This window comes from Euprymna scolopes, chromosome 22 (assembly GCF_053919585.1).
Source record: "Euprymna scolopes isolate OS-2025 chromosome 22, ASM5391958v1, whole genome shotgun sequence".
Taxonomy (NCBI): domain Eukaryota; kingdom Metazoa; phylum Mollusca; class Cephalopoda; order Sepiida; family Sepiolidae; genus Euprymna; species Euprymna scolopes.
In genome coordinates, this window is record NC_136503.1 from 21,786,988 (window position 1) to 21,804,487 (window position 17,500).

At 32.6% G+C, this 17,500-nt stretch overlaps 1 protein-coding gene across 1 annotated transcript in view; it reads right to left on the bottom strand.

Annotated features, from left to right (window-relative positions):
- The window catches only part of LOC145243917 (cytochrome c oxidase associated subunit FA4L3-like), a 32,030-nt gene that overhangs the window by 11,127 nt on the left and 3,403 nt on the right, over positions 1 to 17,500 (bottom strand). The window contains exon 2 of the mRNA XM_080107029.1: positions 855 to 915. Within this exon, the coding sequence (XP_079963155.1) occupies positions 855 to 915 (61 nt within the window). The remainder of the gene's footprint in view (positions 1 to 854; positions 916 to 17,500) is intronic.

A 17,500-nucleotide genomic window follows, 5' to 3' on the forward strand; every position in this document is an offset into this window, starting at 1 on the left:
CACTTCCCCTTTCAAAGGAAATCCACACATACGCAAAAGACCACCGGAAACACCTATAAAAGAAAGAGCAATAAGCGGCTTCTTCCTTTTCCAACCTGCCTTCCGAGGTGGTTGTTCGGCGCACCACCCACCGCCGTTTCGGCAGGCGCGCGCACGCGCATGCCTCACACCACTTACAACTATGTGGGACAAAAAGCCAACAGACAGTACGTACACTTTATGCGCTTTCTATCTCCATGAACTGGATTGACTTTCTCACTCTTTCTCTCTATATATATACAACTTGTCCCTGAGAACATCTTCGTGTAGCTGACTGCTAACTTTGTCTTTGTCTACACGATGGACTGCGATTTCTCGTTCCATTACATTACTCACTTCTCTTCCCACGCGCGAACAAACGATACTGAGATGAACACACATTTCCTTTTTCTTTCTACACCACCAGTCCTGCAACAAACGATGGTTACACCCGCGCGGACATGAACACATGTTATATCTAAAATATTCATTCTTTCAACATTAAATAAACGACACGTTTATCTGATCCATCAATTGAGTTTTTGTTTCCTTCAATTCCATTCGTTTCATTATTTTCTTTTGTAACGGGATTAGGATTTATATGTCCTAGTCCCCTACATATTCAATCATATACAGAAATCTCTTAACCATGCAAGCATTTCGTTTGATGAGAAAAAAAAAATCCAAAGTATGTATTTTTTTTTCGGCAGAACACACGAACAAAATTGTGCTAGAGAGGTTGAGATCTCGCATGAATTTCCTGCCGAAGGACTTCTATCCATTACTAGTATAGAAAAAAGGAGTCTTGAAAAAAAATGAAAAAATGTTTAACTTACTTCAGGATATCTTTTGAAAGCTCTCAAGCCAAACCCGAATGTTCGTGTAGACATGGTTACGCTGTAAAAATTAATAACAAAACATTAAACACACATCTATCTATCTATCTATCTATCTATCTATCTATCTATCTATCTCTCTATCTATCTATCTATCTATCTGTCTATTTATCTATCTATCTATCTATCTATCTATCTATCTATCTATCCTTCGCTAAATATATATACATACAAACAAATATATATACATACAAACAAATATATACATACATACATACATACATACATATATATATATATATATATATATATATATATATATATATATATATATATATATATATATATATATATATATATATATATATATATATATATACTAGCTGGACGCCCGGTATCTATACATAATGTTAAATTGAATAAAAAAAAATTCTTACTGCTGCAATATTTTAAGTAAAAAATTTATTATATTTTTTACTAGAATATCTTGTCTTTTTGTTTTTCAGTTTTAACGAGCAGTCCTTTTACTTTTCTAAATTTAATCTAAACCATATTACTTTTCATGCTCGCATTTGACATAATATTTTCTTTTAGTGATCAATATCATACGCATTGTAAACAATCCATAAAAAATATTACAAACTTCTTAAATTGACTAAATAAAAGCATCAAATAAAAGACGTAATTAAGTAAATAAACAGAAAGAAGAGACCAAAAAAGAGAGAAACAAAATAAACGGGCGACGCTATAAGCGATACATTATCAGCTGTAGCACGGTAAAGTTGCTATGGTAACCGACAGCCAATCAAAAGAAATTGTCTCTCGCGTTCCTTACTTACTCTGAAGACTCTTTTGAACACCAGTGATTTTATTATAACTTTTGTTTTAATAAATGAAAATTTAACAATTACACATTGACATTTTAGAGACGATTTCTTCTGATTGGCTCTTGTTTATCATAGCAACTTTTTCGTCATTGACACCTTCATAAATCATAGCGGGAGTGTCACACGCATGTCATCTTATTTGGGTTTTATAGAGAGAGTTCACACAAGTGATGCTCTTTGTCGTGCTAGGGCTGATAACATTTCGCTTATGATGTCGCCCGTTTATTTTGTTTCTCTCTTTTTTGTTCTTTCTTTCAGTTTATTAACTTAATTAGAGCCTTTGTTTGAATTTTTATTTATTCAATACAAGAAGTTGCTAATAATTTTTTCAAAATATAGTTGAGAAAGTGACGTATGAAGTGTAAAAATTGTTTGAGATTTAGTCGCAAAATGAGTGAATGGTGAAGCTTTAAAGCAGTTCTAAATGAATAAAACTAACACTTAACCATATATTCACGCATTACCATGTTTGAAGTATATATATATATATATATATATATATATATATATATATATATATATATATATATATATAGCTGAATGTCTGTGTGTGTGTGTGTCTGGTCACGAATAGGCTCCTATATGGTTGACTATAAGTCCAAACTGCTTGTTCCCTTAAAATAGAGACTATGAATATATATATATATATATATATATATATATATATATATATGACAAATGTATTTTAGTGTCTGAAGAGTAGGTATTTTGGAATATTTTTTATTAATATATTGTGTAAAATTGTCCAAATGGCTACGAAACAATTGTAACACATAAGGAAATACATATGATGTTCTCATTTTATATCTTGTTTTCTTGACTTTTGCAATGATTAGTTTCTTTGGAAAAAGAAATCCAGCAGAGTGCTCAATTAAAAGGAAAATCCGAAACATAAGAGCGTATTTATATTTTGTGTATAGAAAGTTGTTAGTTGGTTTGATATGGACATCTTAAACGGTTCTAACTATCGGGCTTGAAACCGACGGTACCAATAACTTGTCTTATATATATATATATATATATATATATATATATATATATATATATATATATATATATATATATATATATAAAAAGTTTGAGGAGGTGGTCATGCAACAGGCTACATATCGTTTCAAATGTCAAACTGGAGCTAAAAATCATCACCCGGCAACAATGTCAGAGAAAATCGGAAGATGGCAGCAAGAAACTCATCAAACAATTCCAGCACTTACACCCACAGTTGCTTTGGATTACAATGCAACTCTTTGACGGGATTGAAATGTCACCAACGATTCAAGCACAACTGAAACAGTGAAGAATCTTTTTGTCAGAATCTCATACGCGCAATAACACAGGAAAGTTCATCACACACACACACACACACACACACACACACACACACACACACACACACACACACACACACACACACACACACATTATAAATATATATATATATGTATAATAAACTTTCCCGTGTGTGTGTGTGTGGAGAGAGAGAGAGAGAGAGAGAGAGAGAGAGAGAGAGAGAGAGAGAGAGAGAGAGAGAGAGAGACAACACAGGAGTGATCACAGCCGAGGTCGGCGGCCTCGCCACAGCCCAAATAAAAGAGTAATAAAAATTGAACATTCCTATGAATAGTAGACACTTACACGTTTCCACCCCTTAGAAACACTTCAAATGAACTACGAAAATGCTATTTTTACATCTCCAACACATTTGAAAATAATTTCTGACGAGGACGCTACGCAGAACGTCTGAAACGCGTAAAAACGATTTCAATGATTTAAAAACATTATTATAATGATCTAAACATAATTCTCAATGAAAAACCAAGACACGGAATAATAAAATAATGTTAAAAAATACACATTGTTGGTGACTACCCCTTTAATAAACATTCCCGTCATATACATACATCCACACACACATACATCCACACACACACACACACACACACACACACACACACACACACACACACACACACACACACACACACACACACATATATATAATATACTTTCCCGTCGTATATATATATATATATATATATATATATACGACGGGAAAGTATATTATATATATATATATATATATATATATATATATATATATATACGTACATATATATATAGATATGTATATAGAAAGAAAGAAAGAAACAGAGATATTTTCGCAATTAGGAAGAGTAAACTTTTTTAATATTTAAGCTTAAAAGCAATGAGAAAAGATAAAGTAAGCCGACCAGTTCCACGCTCACTCGCCAAGAGCTGTATCGAAGAATGATTGTTAAAAGAAGAAAACGAAAATAATTTAAAATAATTTAAAAATTATATATACATTCAACAACGTAACAAAATAATGTTTTCAGCTAACATGACCCAGAATGAAAAAGTGAGTCAATGTTAAAATTTGTTGTGCACGACAGGTAAATGTCCATTATAAAGACCCGGATATATTATGCATGTATTAGCCGGTAGATCCCATTTCTAATTTTTCTAGGAATGTATTATTGGATTCTACGACAGCAATCTCAACGTCGTGCTACTCACGTAGTCGGCACACATTGATAAATCACAGTATTATCGTGGTGTGCTACAGAACGTCTTTTCGAGAGGACACTATTAACGGATTTGTAGAGAACACAGCACATACATAAGAAGCAAAATAGAAAATTTTTATTGTTGAACTTATTTACTTGGTGAATTACTCACGCACTGTCCCTAACCAAGGCAAACCAATGTAAATCGGACATGTAGCCACCGTATTCATTTTTTATTTGGGCAAAAACTTAATTTAAAAATGTTTATGTACATGAATTTAAAAAATATGTTTATGTACAAAAATTAAAAAAATGTTTTTGTACAGGAATTTAAAAATGTTTTTGTACAAAGATTTAAAAAATGTTTTTGTACAGGAATTTAAAAATGTTTTTGTACATGATTTTTAAAATGTTTATGTACAGGAATTTAAAAATGTTTTTGTACAAAGATTTAAAAAATGTTTTTGTACAAAAATTTAAAAATATGTTTATATACAAAAATTAAAAAAATGTTTTTGTGCAGGAATTTAAAAATGTTTTTGTACAGGAATTAAAAATGTTTTTGTACATGAATTTAAAAAATGTTTTTGTACAAAAATTTAAAAAATGTTTTTGTACAAAAATTTAAAAAATGTTTTTGTACAAAAATTAAAAAAATGCTTATGTACATGAATTTAAAAATGTTTTTGTACAGGAATTTAAAAATATCGCAGACTGTTGAAAATTCAGTATGTTATTGCTATGCATCTTATGAAATGACTGGCCAATTTTTCTGATTTAAAATTCAAATGGAAAGTAGGAATTGGAATATACCCCACTCTAGCCTTGTTGTCACAGCTGGTGAATTTCAAAAATGCAATCTGCGCGTGACGATCATTTATAAGAACGATATGCAATAAAATTCTATTTCAAACTTGGAAAAATGTCACAGAAAAAATATGGAATGCTTTAGACTATGCTTTGAATCAGGCATCAGTTTTTGAGTGGCATAAGGGATTCAAGGAAAGCAGGAAGTATGTGATAAATAATAAAAAGTGTGTGTGGGGGGAATAAGAAAGTCAGAACACCAGAGTTGAATGGCGAAATAACGAATTTCATGGATAAGGACTGTTGTGTGTCTATAGAAACAATAAGTGCACAGTTTGATGTAAGCGTAGTAACTGTACACACAATTAGTTGCGAGTAAATAAAGATGCGAAAGATATGGGCGAAGTTTGTCCGAAGGATGCGCATAGAAGATCAGAAATAAAAACGTTGTCATGGCAGCAAGATGGGCATCAAGACAGTTACTCATCCTTCCTATAGCCCAGGTCTTGCTCGTTGTGACTTTTGATTATTACCTAAGCTCAAGGACAACATTAGAGCTTGTCGTTATGAGAAAACTGTGACGAGAGTCATCGGCATGCTCACACAAGAGAACTTCCATGGCACCTTCCAGAAGTTGTTGGAACGGTAGAACAAGTGCATTGCAGCTGGAGGAGATTACTTCGGATGGGACTAGAGTTTCATGTGTGTACTATCTATAAAAGTGCTCGTACTAAAAATAGTGTGGAAACTTATTGAAGGCACTTCGTATATTCACTTATGTTAAGAAGATAAAACTTCTTATATAATTATTTAATTCTCTATTTCTGATACAATACTACTACTACTACTACTACTACTACTACTACTACTACTACTTAATATATAGTGCTTTAAATATGGAAGAAAAAAAGAAGAAGAAATAATTATAAAAATACATAAAAATACATAAAAATAAGAATAAATAAAGTACAGGTTAAAATACTTTAAAGATAAATAAAATCTATAACACTGAATAACCGATATAATGGATCATTAGAAATTGAAACAATAAAATCAGATTAGTATTAATAATCCACAAACAACGTGATAATTAGGGTAATGATAATTTTAATAATTAGTTTTCTATAATAATAGTCATCATTAATTAAAATCAATATAAAATAAACACACCCACACACTTCCACAAACACATATATATTATAAGTAAAATTTTGTAAATAATTATAAGATATGACAGAATATTATAATAACAGAATAAGATTAATTATATATAAAAATCAAGAAACATTAATAAAATAGGGAATTCATTTTTTACTTGCTCCCCCTATTGCAAATGGTTGGAGGGTATGAAGGTGCCAATCAACCGTGCAACTAATAAAGTAGACACAAGGCAAAGAGGTAATGGCAATAGAAAATATGATGACGAACACAGATGTCCATGTATATATATATATATATATATATATATATATATATATATATATATATATATATATATATATATATGATGAATAAATGACCAAAGCCTATATTCCAAATTTCATGATTTTGACGATCTTAAAATTTATTCCTTTAATTCAATTGATATTTACACTTCTTGACAGTATCTGTTTCGTAGCATAAAATCATTCGCTTAATTATCAATGAATCTATTTTACCCTTATTTCATCTTTTGCCATTTATTCATTATATGCTCTGTAACACACACACACACACACACACACACACACACACACACACACACACACATATGTTTATATATTTAATTATATATTTAATTAAATATTATAATTTGCGAGGCACTGTATATATATATATAATTATATATAATTATATATATATAATTATATATATATATAAATGTATATATATATATTATATATATATTATATATATATATTTATTATATTATATATATTATATATATATTTATTATAAATATATATTATATATATATAATATATATATATATAATTATATATATATATACAGTGCCTCGCATATTATAATATTGTAAACCACCTATATCTATCTATCTATCTATCTATCTATCTATCTATCTATCTCTCTCTCTCTCTCTCTCTCTCTCTCTCTCTCTATATATATATATATATATATATATATATATATATATATATATATATATATATACAGTGCCCGCAAAAGTTTACAATACATATTTGAAACTGTCAGTTTTTGTATTTCTAGCTTCCAAATGGTAATGAAACTTTTTATAAACATAGAAAATTTATTGAAACTAAGATAAGAACAGTTGGAATAAAAAAAAATACCAATTTAACACAACGCGAAGAGAAAACGCAATAATTAGCAACGCAAAAGTTTATAATACATTTACAAAATAATATCTAGTATTTTGTAGCATAACCATTATTGTTGATTACAGCATGCAGACGTTTTGAGTAATTTCCTACGAACTTCTTACATGTGTCTTGTGTTATTTTATTCCATTCTTCCACACAAATTCTCTCCAATTCTCGCAGATTCGAAGGTTCTCTTCTATGGACCCGTAATTTGAATTCTCTCCATACATCCTCTATAGAATTGGCTAGGCCACTTTAAAACATTCATTTTTTTTTTAATTAAACCAATTTCGTGTGAGTTTCGCAGTGTGTTTTGGGCGTTATCATGTTGAAAGATCCAGTCTGATTTCAATTTGGGCAACTTCACACATTCTTTAAGGTTTTTCTCCAAGATACTCCTACAAAGTGCTCCGTTCATTTTTCCTTTTATTATTTTCACTTTTTCTACACCTCCTGCAATAGAACAACCCCAGATCATAATGGATCCTCCTCCAAATCTTACTGTTGGAATGGTATTGTTTGTTCAGTACCTTTTTTTCTAGAAACTTTCGGTGTTTTTGGAGTGCCAAACAATTCAATTTTGGTCTCATCTGACCAAAACACGTTATGCCAAAACTGTAGAGGCTTGCTTGCATACTCATTTGCAAAATCAAGCCTAGCACAAACATGGTTTGGCTTAAGAAGGGGAGTTTTCTTTGCTGATCTAGAGAAGGTGTCTTTAAGGTGAATGGTTCTAATGATTGTGCCCTTGCTAACTTTAATTTCATTGTTTGCGAAGTCCTTCTGCAGCTCTCCAAGAGTAATTGTAGGCGAATTCATAACCTTCCTTGTTAATAACCTTTCAGCATGTTTGGTTATTTTTCGAAGACGACCTGATCTGGCCAAAGGAAGGATTGATTTGTGAGACTTTCAGTGCCGAATTATTGTTCCAACAGAATTCAATGAAACCATCAACTTTTTGGATATTGCTCTATATCCCAATCCATTTTGATGAAGACGTCCAATTCGTTTTCTGAGCTTCTTAACCAATCTGTCTATTCTTTCCCATGATGCGGTTGCTTACAATACGGTTATTAGATAAAGAATGACGCAATACTTTTACTAATTGCTTACTTCAATGTCTATTTGTTGTGGGGCTCAGTTGGGTACACAAGAACGACATGGGAAAACACGTAATAAGTGGTTTACAAGTGTATTAAGGAAAGATACAAGGATATAGAGAAAGATAAGGAGAATAGTAGTAGTTGCAGGTATCAGTAAGACATCGCTCCCCGAGGTACAATATCCGTTGAGATTAAGCTCCATCGTATGAGCCTTAGGAGCTGATTATATCGAGTCCATTATGGGGTGAGATCCGGCCTCACAACACTATTGCACATTGTTACAGAATGGATTGAGAGAGAGAGAGAGAGAGAGAGAGAGAGAGAGAGAGAGAGAGAGAGAGAGAGAGAGAGAGAGAGAGAGAGGTGAGTAAACGTGGAGTGTAGACACGTTTACCAGAACCGAGGGTCAGCTGACCAGATTACGTATGAGTGACGTGGTCAGGTTGGCTAGATCTGTGAGACTGGATTTGGGCTTTGAAGAAGACGGACGGCTTAATAGCTGTTCCCTCCCCTTCATTGGGGGTGGGGGACGCTGACGTGTTCAAAGCAAGCAAGATTCACTTCCATATTTTGTGTCGACATCTGGAAGGAAAATAAAAAACTATAAAACCAATTCATCGTCTTGGAGTGATAAATCTTCGTCTAACAGGTACCAGTCTCCCTCCAAGAGAAGATGAATTCCAGATGGATCAACATCGACGACCCATGAAGTAAGGTATGTCGAAGAAAATGCATGTAACACACACACACACACACACAAAAGCATATGAACAATTAGAGATGAACACACACAACCGCATATGAAACTAGACGATCATACGCACACGGAATTCTTTTATGACACGCATAATCTCCTTTCATTCTAATAATAATCATTCCATGACAACAAATACAATTATGGTCCTCCCCTTTTATGTTAGACACGAAACGTCAATTTGGTGCCCCTCTATGATAACCCTAGTGATAACTTCAATGATAAAGCTATGTAACAATATTCCTGAACATTTTAAAAGATTCTAAGCATTTTACCATGCTTAACATAACGTCACTAGCTTTGAATGCTACAGTTTCGGTTCGATTCTAGATAATGGCACCCAAATGCTGTTTACTTTTGACTCTATAATAATATATACGAAATATGGACAAATTAAAATATTATATTTAAGCGTATTTTACACTCGGGCAAAGCCTCCCCTGCTTATATATATATATATATATATATATATATATATATATATATATATATATCTTGCGACGTTGAGCATGTGGTACAAAGTGGGGAAGAGAGGATAGTTACATTTAATGCATCTCAAACGAAGCTTCTCTCTTTTCACCACAATCACTCTGATCCCCAATTGGCTTTAATTGAAATAAACAACGCGTGTCTTGAGGAAACCATCTGAAAATCTTCTGGAACTGCACTGAAATAGAAGGAGTATATCAAATCCGTTGCTAAAGTTGTTGGAAAAATGCTTCGATTATACTACGCAATTCAATGCCTGTATAGGAACTAGATACATCTTGAGATGGAGTACTGTTACCACATCTGGGGAGTTGCAGCTCAGAGCATTATTTTTGACTTAACAAATTATAAAACCGATTCAAAATCTAGTGGGCGGTATCCTGATCTACTCCTTACTTCCTCTTTCCCACGGGTGAGACGTTGTTAGTCTTTCTCTACTCTATTGTTATGTTCATGGCAAGTACTCTGCTGAGCTTCAATTCATGCCCCCCCCTTGTAAGACATTTACAAGACACTCATCTAGATAAAATATTAAATATTAAATAAAATAGTCAATAAGTTTCCTTTAATTCGCCCTGTACCTAAAACAAAAGAAAACTTCCACGAGCAAAGTTTCTTTCGTTGGTTGGTTGGTTGTTTTTGTTTTACGGCATATCAACCCTTTTCGGGTTATTTAATGCCGAATCCAAAGATTTTGAAGAAAATTTTTTTTTAATAGAATATATTTGTTGTTTTCGCGTCGGCTTCTATTTAAACGATAGTTAGGACCCTAACAGGTACTACCACTCCGGGTCAGAGTGGACCTGGGAGCAATGGTAATTAAAGGCTGGCTCTACACTCCCCAAAGCCCACAAGCTGGGACCTCACCACTGGATATAGTTTAAAGTCATATCCAGGACCCCCATTGAGGGACTTTTACTCTCTGGAAGGGGGGGCAGTCGGCGTATTCTAATGCCCCACCGACAGGGCCAGTTTCTTTCGTAAAACCACGCATCTGTGAAACACAATACCGCAGAAATGCTACCTTGATGTCCACAACATAGTTGTTTTCAAATCTAACGTAAAGAAATTTGAGTTCCGTAGTTGTCTTAAATCATCATTATTACCAATCTTGACGGTGCTTCACTGTTTGTCTAACGCTCATTAACACCTCCAGGGGTATTTTTTATTTGATACGTGGTGACTTTTAGTAATATACAGAGAGCCTGACGAATCCTAACGAAGATGAAACGTGGAAAATTCCATGTAGCTTAATTGCCATATATATTTTCAAAACTAATTACACACACATACATATACTGAATCATGTGTAATTAGGCAACGTTTCTCATTTAAGCAAACATAATTGATAGGCATTTGATGAGACGTTTATGAGCATCGATCCAGGATCCATTGGTTGGAACTGCCGACTATCAACGCGATGGTTGTAGGTTCAATCTACGGCTAGGAAAAGGTGCTAGTCTAGCCGCACTGATGAGTTGTGATACAAGGAAACAGTAATGTATGTGGATGACTATATATATATATATATATATATATATATATATTAAATGGTTGCTTTGTATATATATTAAATGGTTGCTTTATATATATATATATATATATATATATATATATATATATATATATATATATATATATATATAGTCATCCACATACAGTACTGTTTCGCTGTTTCACAGCTCATCAGTGCGGCTAGACAGGCAACTACCTCCAAGCCAGCATTGAAATCCGACCGTCTGTACGACAGTCAAGGCTCCTAAGCATTGTGCTATCGGCGGCTGCTGAGCGAGTCGTGAGCTTAACGATGTTTTGACATTGTCCAAAATACCTTAGCTCGATTTGTTTACACAAAGAGTATCGCTTATACGCCAATGGTAATTCGTGTATCACTTCTCAATATGCTCAACTCAAGATGAAGAGCATTATAGTCATCCACATACAGTACTGTTTCGCTGTTTCACAGCTCATCAGTGCAGCTAGACTGTGTGTATATATATATATATATGTGTGTGTGTGTGTGCGTGTATATATATATATATATATATATATATATATATATATATATATATATATATATATTCCAGGTTTATAATATTCAAAGATAAGAACCAATAAATCTCGCGAGATTTATATGATAGTGTTCAATAAAAATTAGCTAAAGATATACTTTTATTTATATTAACATTAACATTATTTTAATGTTGCTACATGATCATGCTAATGTTTTAATCAATTAGTTATAAATAACTAAATGACCTCGTCAGGTAACACAAAAGAAAGTGTTTTTTTAAGAGGCTAGTCATCAAAAGTATATATATATATATATATATATATATATATAAATATATATATATATATATATATATATATTAATTTTATTTATACAAACATTAGTGGCTACATATGTGCATACATGTTTCTGTAATCACCCACGTTGGGTGATTACGTCTTCAGGCCAAGAATTATCGTCGAAAGTGATATTCCAACCAAATACATTTTCCTATTTCGTTTATCAAGTCAGAATGCAACCTGGGTGGAAGTCATAAAAACGGTTAGAGGACAAGTGAGGTCTTTGAAGATAGTAAACATCTTTTTCATTTCCCTTTCCCCCCAATCCAACCTATCTTTTGGTTTTTATGGCATAAGATACTTGAGAATTTAGATTTTTTTGTCTTGGAGTCTGTAAATTAAGAACATTTGCTATGGTCACTAAGTACTGACCGGTGCCTTTCAATCTACATCCATCCACACACATACATGCAACACACACACAACACACACATACACAGACACCGCCACACACACACACTCACGTTAATACATATATTCAAAAGCGAATTTATGTTGTTCGCTTTTATTTTACTCAAAACACACGTACTGAAACTAGGCAATAACTCTAAACTACGCATGAATAAAGTTAAAAATTACAATAAGGTAAATAAACCAAAACAAAAAATAAATAAATAAAAACAAAATAAAAATATAAACAAACAAAATATGAATAAACATAAAACACGAAATTTATCTAAACCCAACATGTACATATATATATTAATATATAAATATACTTATCAACGCCTACACTTTGCTACACCCGCGCATATATACACACACACATACAGACATACAGAGACAAATAATGGCATTTTTCTTTACTTCAGTAGCGTGGTAACTCCTTCATATATGAAATAGTATGCTCCTACACTCCAGACGGTTGTACAGATACACACACATACATACATACATACATATATATATATACATATATATATATATATATATATATACATATATATATATATATATATATATATATATATATATATACACATACACACAGATACATATACATATAACATACATATAAACAACATTCGGACATTCATACATTCTTGTAATCTTTATTGTTACAACAATCATATACGAGACAGCCTATTCTAATAGTTCAGAAATATATATGCATATACATACATATACATACGTACACACATACAAATACATCCAAATACTAACATACACACAGATATATAGATACCCCCCCCCCACACACACATATATATATATATAATCTATATTGTTACAACAATCATATACGAGACAGCCTATTCTAATAGTTCAGAAATATATATGCATATACATACATATACATACGTACACACATACAAATACATCCAAATACTAACATACACACAGATATATAGATACACACACACACACACACACACACATATATATATATATATATATACAAACATACATGCATACAAAAAATACACTTATACATACATACTCACACAAATATAGACATATATATATATATACATGTACCCTGCCACCAAATGATACATCTAAAGTAGAAACAGACATGAATACATTTACCATATAAATTCCCCTTTCCTATCAAACTCCACACGCATAATTATATTTCATGCCCCCACCCGCTTGTTACATTTTCCTAAGTTGTAGGTTTTTTTCGTAAAAATTTATACTACGTAAAAATTTATATTGAATTCAGCATGAAGTTCATAGGCCTATCTTCATATTAAGCAAGCACTCTTTCGATGGTTAGGCAGATATACATAAGATGTATAACGATACAATAATAATATATAATAACACATGACAGAAATCAGAGTATTTAGGTTATACAAACTGAGTATACAAGCTTATATATTGTAGTACTTACCTTCATCTTTATTTATTCACCCTAATTTCTTTACCCCCTTTTCTTTCATTTATCCTTCATTCCTTACTTTCTTTCATCTATTTATTCATTTATCCTTTTTTTTTTTTAATTAATTTTCCTAACCAGGTATATAAAGAACATATATCCATACATGCATACACCCAAAAATACCCATATGCATACATTATTACGAGGTTCACCCAAAACAATCTATTACTCGTTTGGTTCAAGTATAGCTTCATACAGGTACTTATTTAGGTTAGTAATATTATAACTGTTTGATGAAGTAGAATATTAAGCGACTTACGTAATCCATACGGGTATGATCATAGTTGCGACCTCACTTATCCTCTTTGTGGGGGGGTTATTTGATGGGGGTTAGTTGTACTTATAGTTGTTCTGGTCTACTAATTTAGAGTTCTTTAAGTGCGTGTGTTCTGAAATGTTTGCAGGATATAGCAGTTTCTTGTTTAATATTCAATAATTTATCTCTGTCTTTAAACCTAGTTATCTCAAGTTTTTCTGATAAGCATAATGTACATGGTGAGATCAATGAGTGGCAAGTATTGGCCCTCCTAATAATCTTCCATTCTATACTAGGTGTTTTATTTTCTCTAACTAATTTCCAGTAATATAACGATAAGGAAGTGTCCTTTTCATATGTTTGATTACTCATCGAGCGTGTATGTCCATAGAATCTATTTTTGAAAGTCATTTGGGTACTCCCTATGTAGAATCTTTCGTCCCTTGGGTTCTCTACCGGGAATATCCTAGCTTGGTATACTACTGATGAGGTCAGACATTCATTTTTTATTGGGCATTCCTCAGGCTTTTTACAGTTACATTTATTCACCGCAGTGTTTGCACTAGTATTTTCACCTTCTCTATTAGTCGTCTTTAAAATTCTTCCATTATGCTTTTTTATAATCCTTTCTAAGTTATCACTACAGCTATAACTTAATTTTAATGTATTTTTATTAAATATTTTATGTAATATATTATTTGGTGGGAAATGCTTGTTAATAAGTTGTAAAAGTTTTGTATCAAGTTTTGTTTTCAACATAATATTAAAGGGGGGTGTGAACCAAATAATTTTCCTACCACGATTTCTAGATCCGTTTGTGCTAGCGTTAGTTACTTTATATTTTATCTCTATGTCTTTATACCCACTATTTTTAAGTGCTGTATTATAAATAGTTTTGCAATCATTGAAAGTTACTTCATTAGATGCATTGTTACTTATCCTACTTTCAATAGATAACGGTTTATGTTTAATAATGGATGGTGGATGGTTAGACTGCGGGTGTATATAAATAGGATTAGCGTTATCCTTCATATATGGTTTATAAGTATTTGAATCCAGATCTAAAGTGACGTCAAGGAAATTAACCTGTTTTAAGTTAGCATTAACTTCTACTTTTAGGCCAAAATCTTTCATGTCCCTATGGATTGCTCTCCTAATCTGATCACATTTAACACTTGTAGCATTCCTCACTATTATCAACCCATCATCACGATATATATATATATATATATATATATATATATATATATATATATATATATATATATAGAGAGAGAGAGAGAGAGAGAGAGAGAGAGAGAGAGAGAAAGAGAGAGAGAGCAGGTTAAAGTTATTCAAGAGTAATAACTAATGAATTTAACGAGATTATTAAGAGTGCTCAATGAAAGAAGAGCAAGATATATTTTTATTAATATAAACAAATGTACATGGTCGCAACACTGGACATGCTAATGTTTCGGACAAATGATCGGTTAAAAGTAAAAGTCCTCGTAAGGCGATTTATTAAATGGTTGCTTTCTACAGAAGAAACCAGTCCTCAAATGAAGAAAACAAGAAACAGTTAAACTTTTTTTAAATAAAAAAACTTGAAATAAAAATAGGTGATTGCATAGAGACCGATGGGCTATTAGTCCCACTTTAATGACCGCAATCCAAACCAACGCCATTAAACGTTCATAGTAATAACATTATGTGCTAAAATGAAATAAAACGTTGCCTGTCCGTGCACCGTTCCCTCCAGCACTCCTTGTAACCTACAAACACTCGTCTATCACATCATATGGTCATTCTCATTATTTAGCAAACACGGAAGTTCTCGAAATTTGAAGCCATAAAACATCTGTCAGTCTAAACAACCATGAAAAGCGGTGACTGATATTGACTTTTCCGGTCCAAGAGTAGCAACGACAAACAAATAATAAAAAAAAAAATGGTCATCGTTAACTCCGCCTAATCAGTGACCATTCAATGGCCTTCACCTTCCTCTGACCAGTCATCTCGCCCTATCCTCTCTCCTAGAAACGCTATTTAACCAGCAAGTACATAAGTGTTCTTTGTCAACTACCAAATGCGACTTTAAATATACATATCAGGCAGCTGTTTTGCTTTTTGAAAGCGTAATATGGCTAAACACAAGTATACATACATACATACATATATATATGGATATGCATACATATACATTAATATATACACATATATATGCGCACATAGATATGCATAGACATATATATATATACACACACATATATACATGCACATATATATACACATCTACATATATACACGGCTATATATATATATATATATATATATATATATATATATGATGATTGCAACGTCTTGTTAGACGAGTGCCACTCCCTGAGACACTTAAAGTCCATGAGCCCCAAAATGACTTCCATCGCCACAAGACCATTTTAATAGACAAATGCCTGAGGGAGTATCTATACACAGATGATGTTACAGAGTCCTAGCTTTGTACGACAGCTAAGTCTCTCTCTCGGTTCAAAATGTTGAGATTCAGCAACAAGCAAGAGCAAGATAGCCAGCAACAAGTTAAACTGCTGACCAGCTTAATGCAGGTACTGGTCTCCCGCTTTATGGTTTTTTAAATCAGAGATTTGCTTCTCCTAGAAAGGTTGCCTTCATCACGGCTTACGGGAGCCCTCTCCACCCCAACACACACATACATACACACACGGTGCTAGTTGGACGTTGACCCCGAAAAAGGGTTCATTCGCCCTTTGGAAGGTCTTGTTTTTAATCCTTCAGGGAGACTAGCCACCCTCCTCACAAACAAGTCTGGTGCGGGAACCAGTTTAGTCGCCGGTGACCCGACCATGAGGCAGGTAGTACTGGGTTACACGGTACCAGTAGCATATGACATGCCCATATATATACAAACACACATACACATATATATATTTCTGTGGAAGACACTGTATAAATAGAAATCTATCTATCTATCTATATGTATGTATATATATATAAAGACATATCTGTGTTTATATGTGTATGTATGAGAAAGAGAAAGAGAGAGAGAGAGAGAGAGAGAGAGAGAGAGAGAGAGAGAGAGAGAGAGAGAGAGAGAGAAAGTTACCATGAACTCCGAAAATGTGGGGCCGATTTTTATAGAATTTCAAACAAACGTACTTCATGCATCTTGCAATGGTTTTAGATATGTTTTATATCGGAATGTCTTCGATAAGTATCGATAATCGAAAAATCCGATGGAAAAAGGATCCGGTGAAAGATGAAACA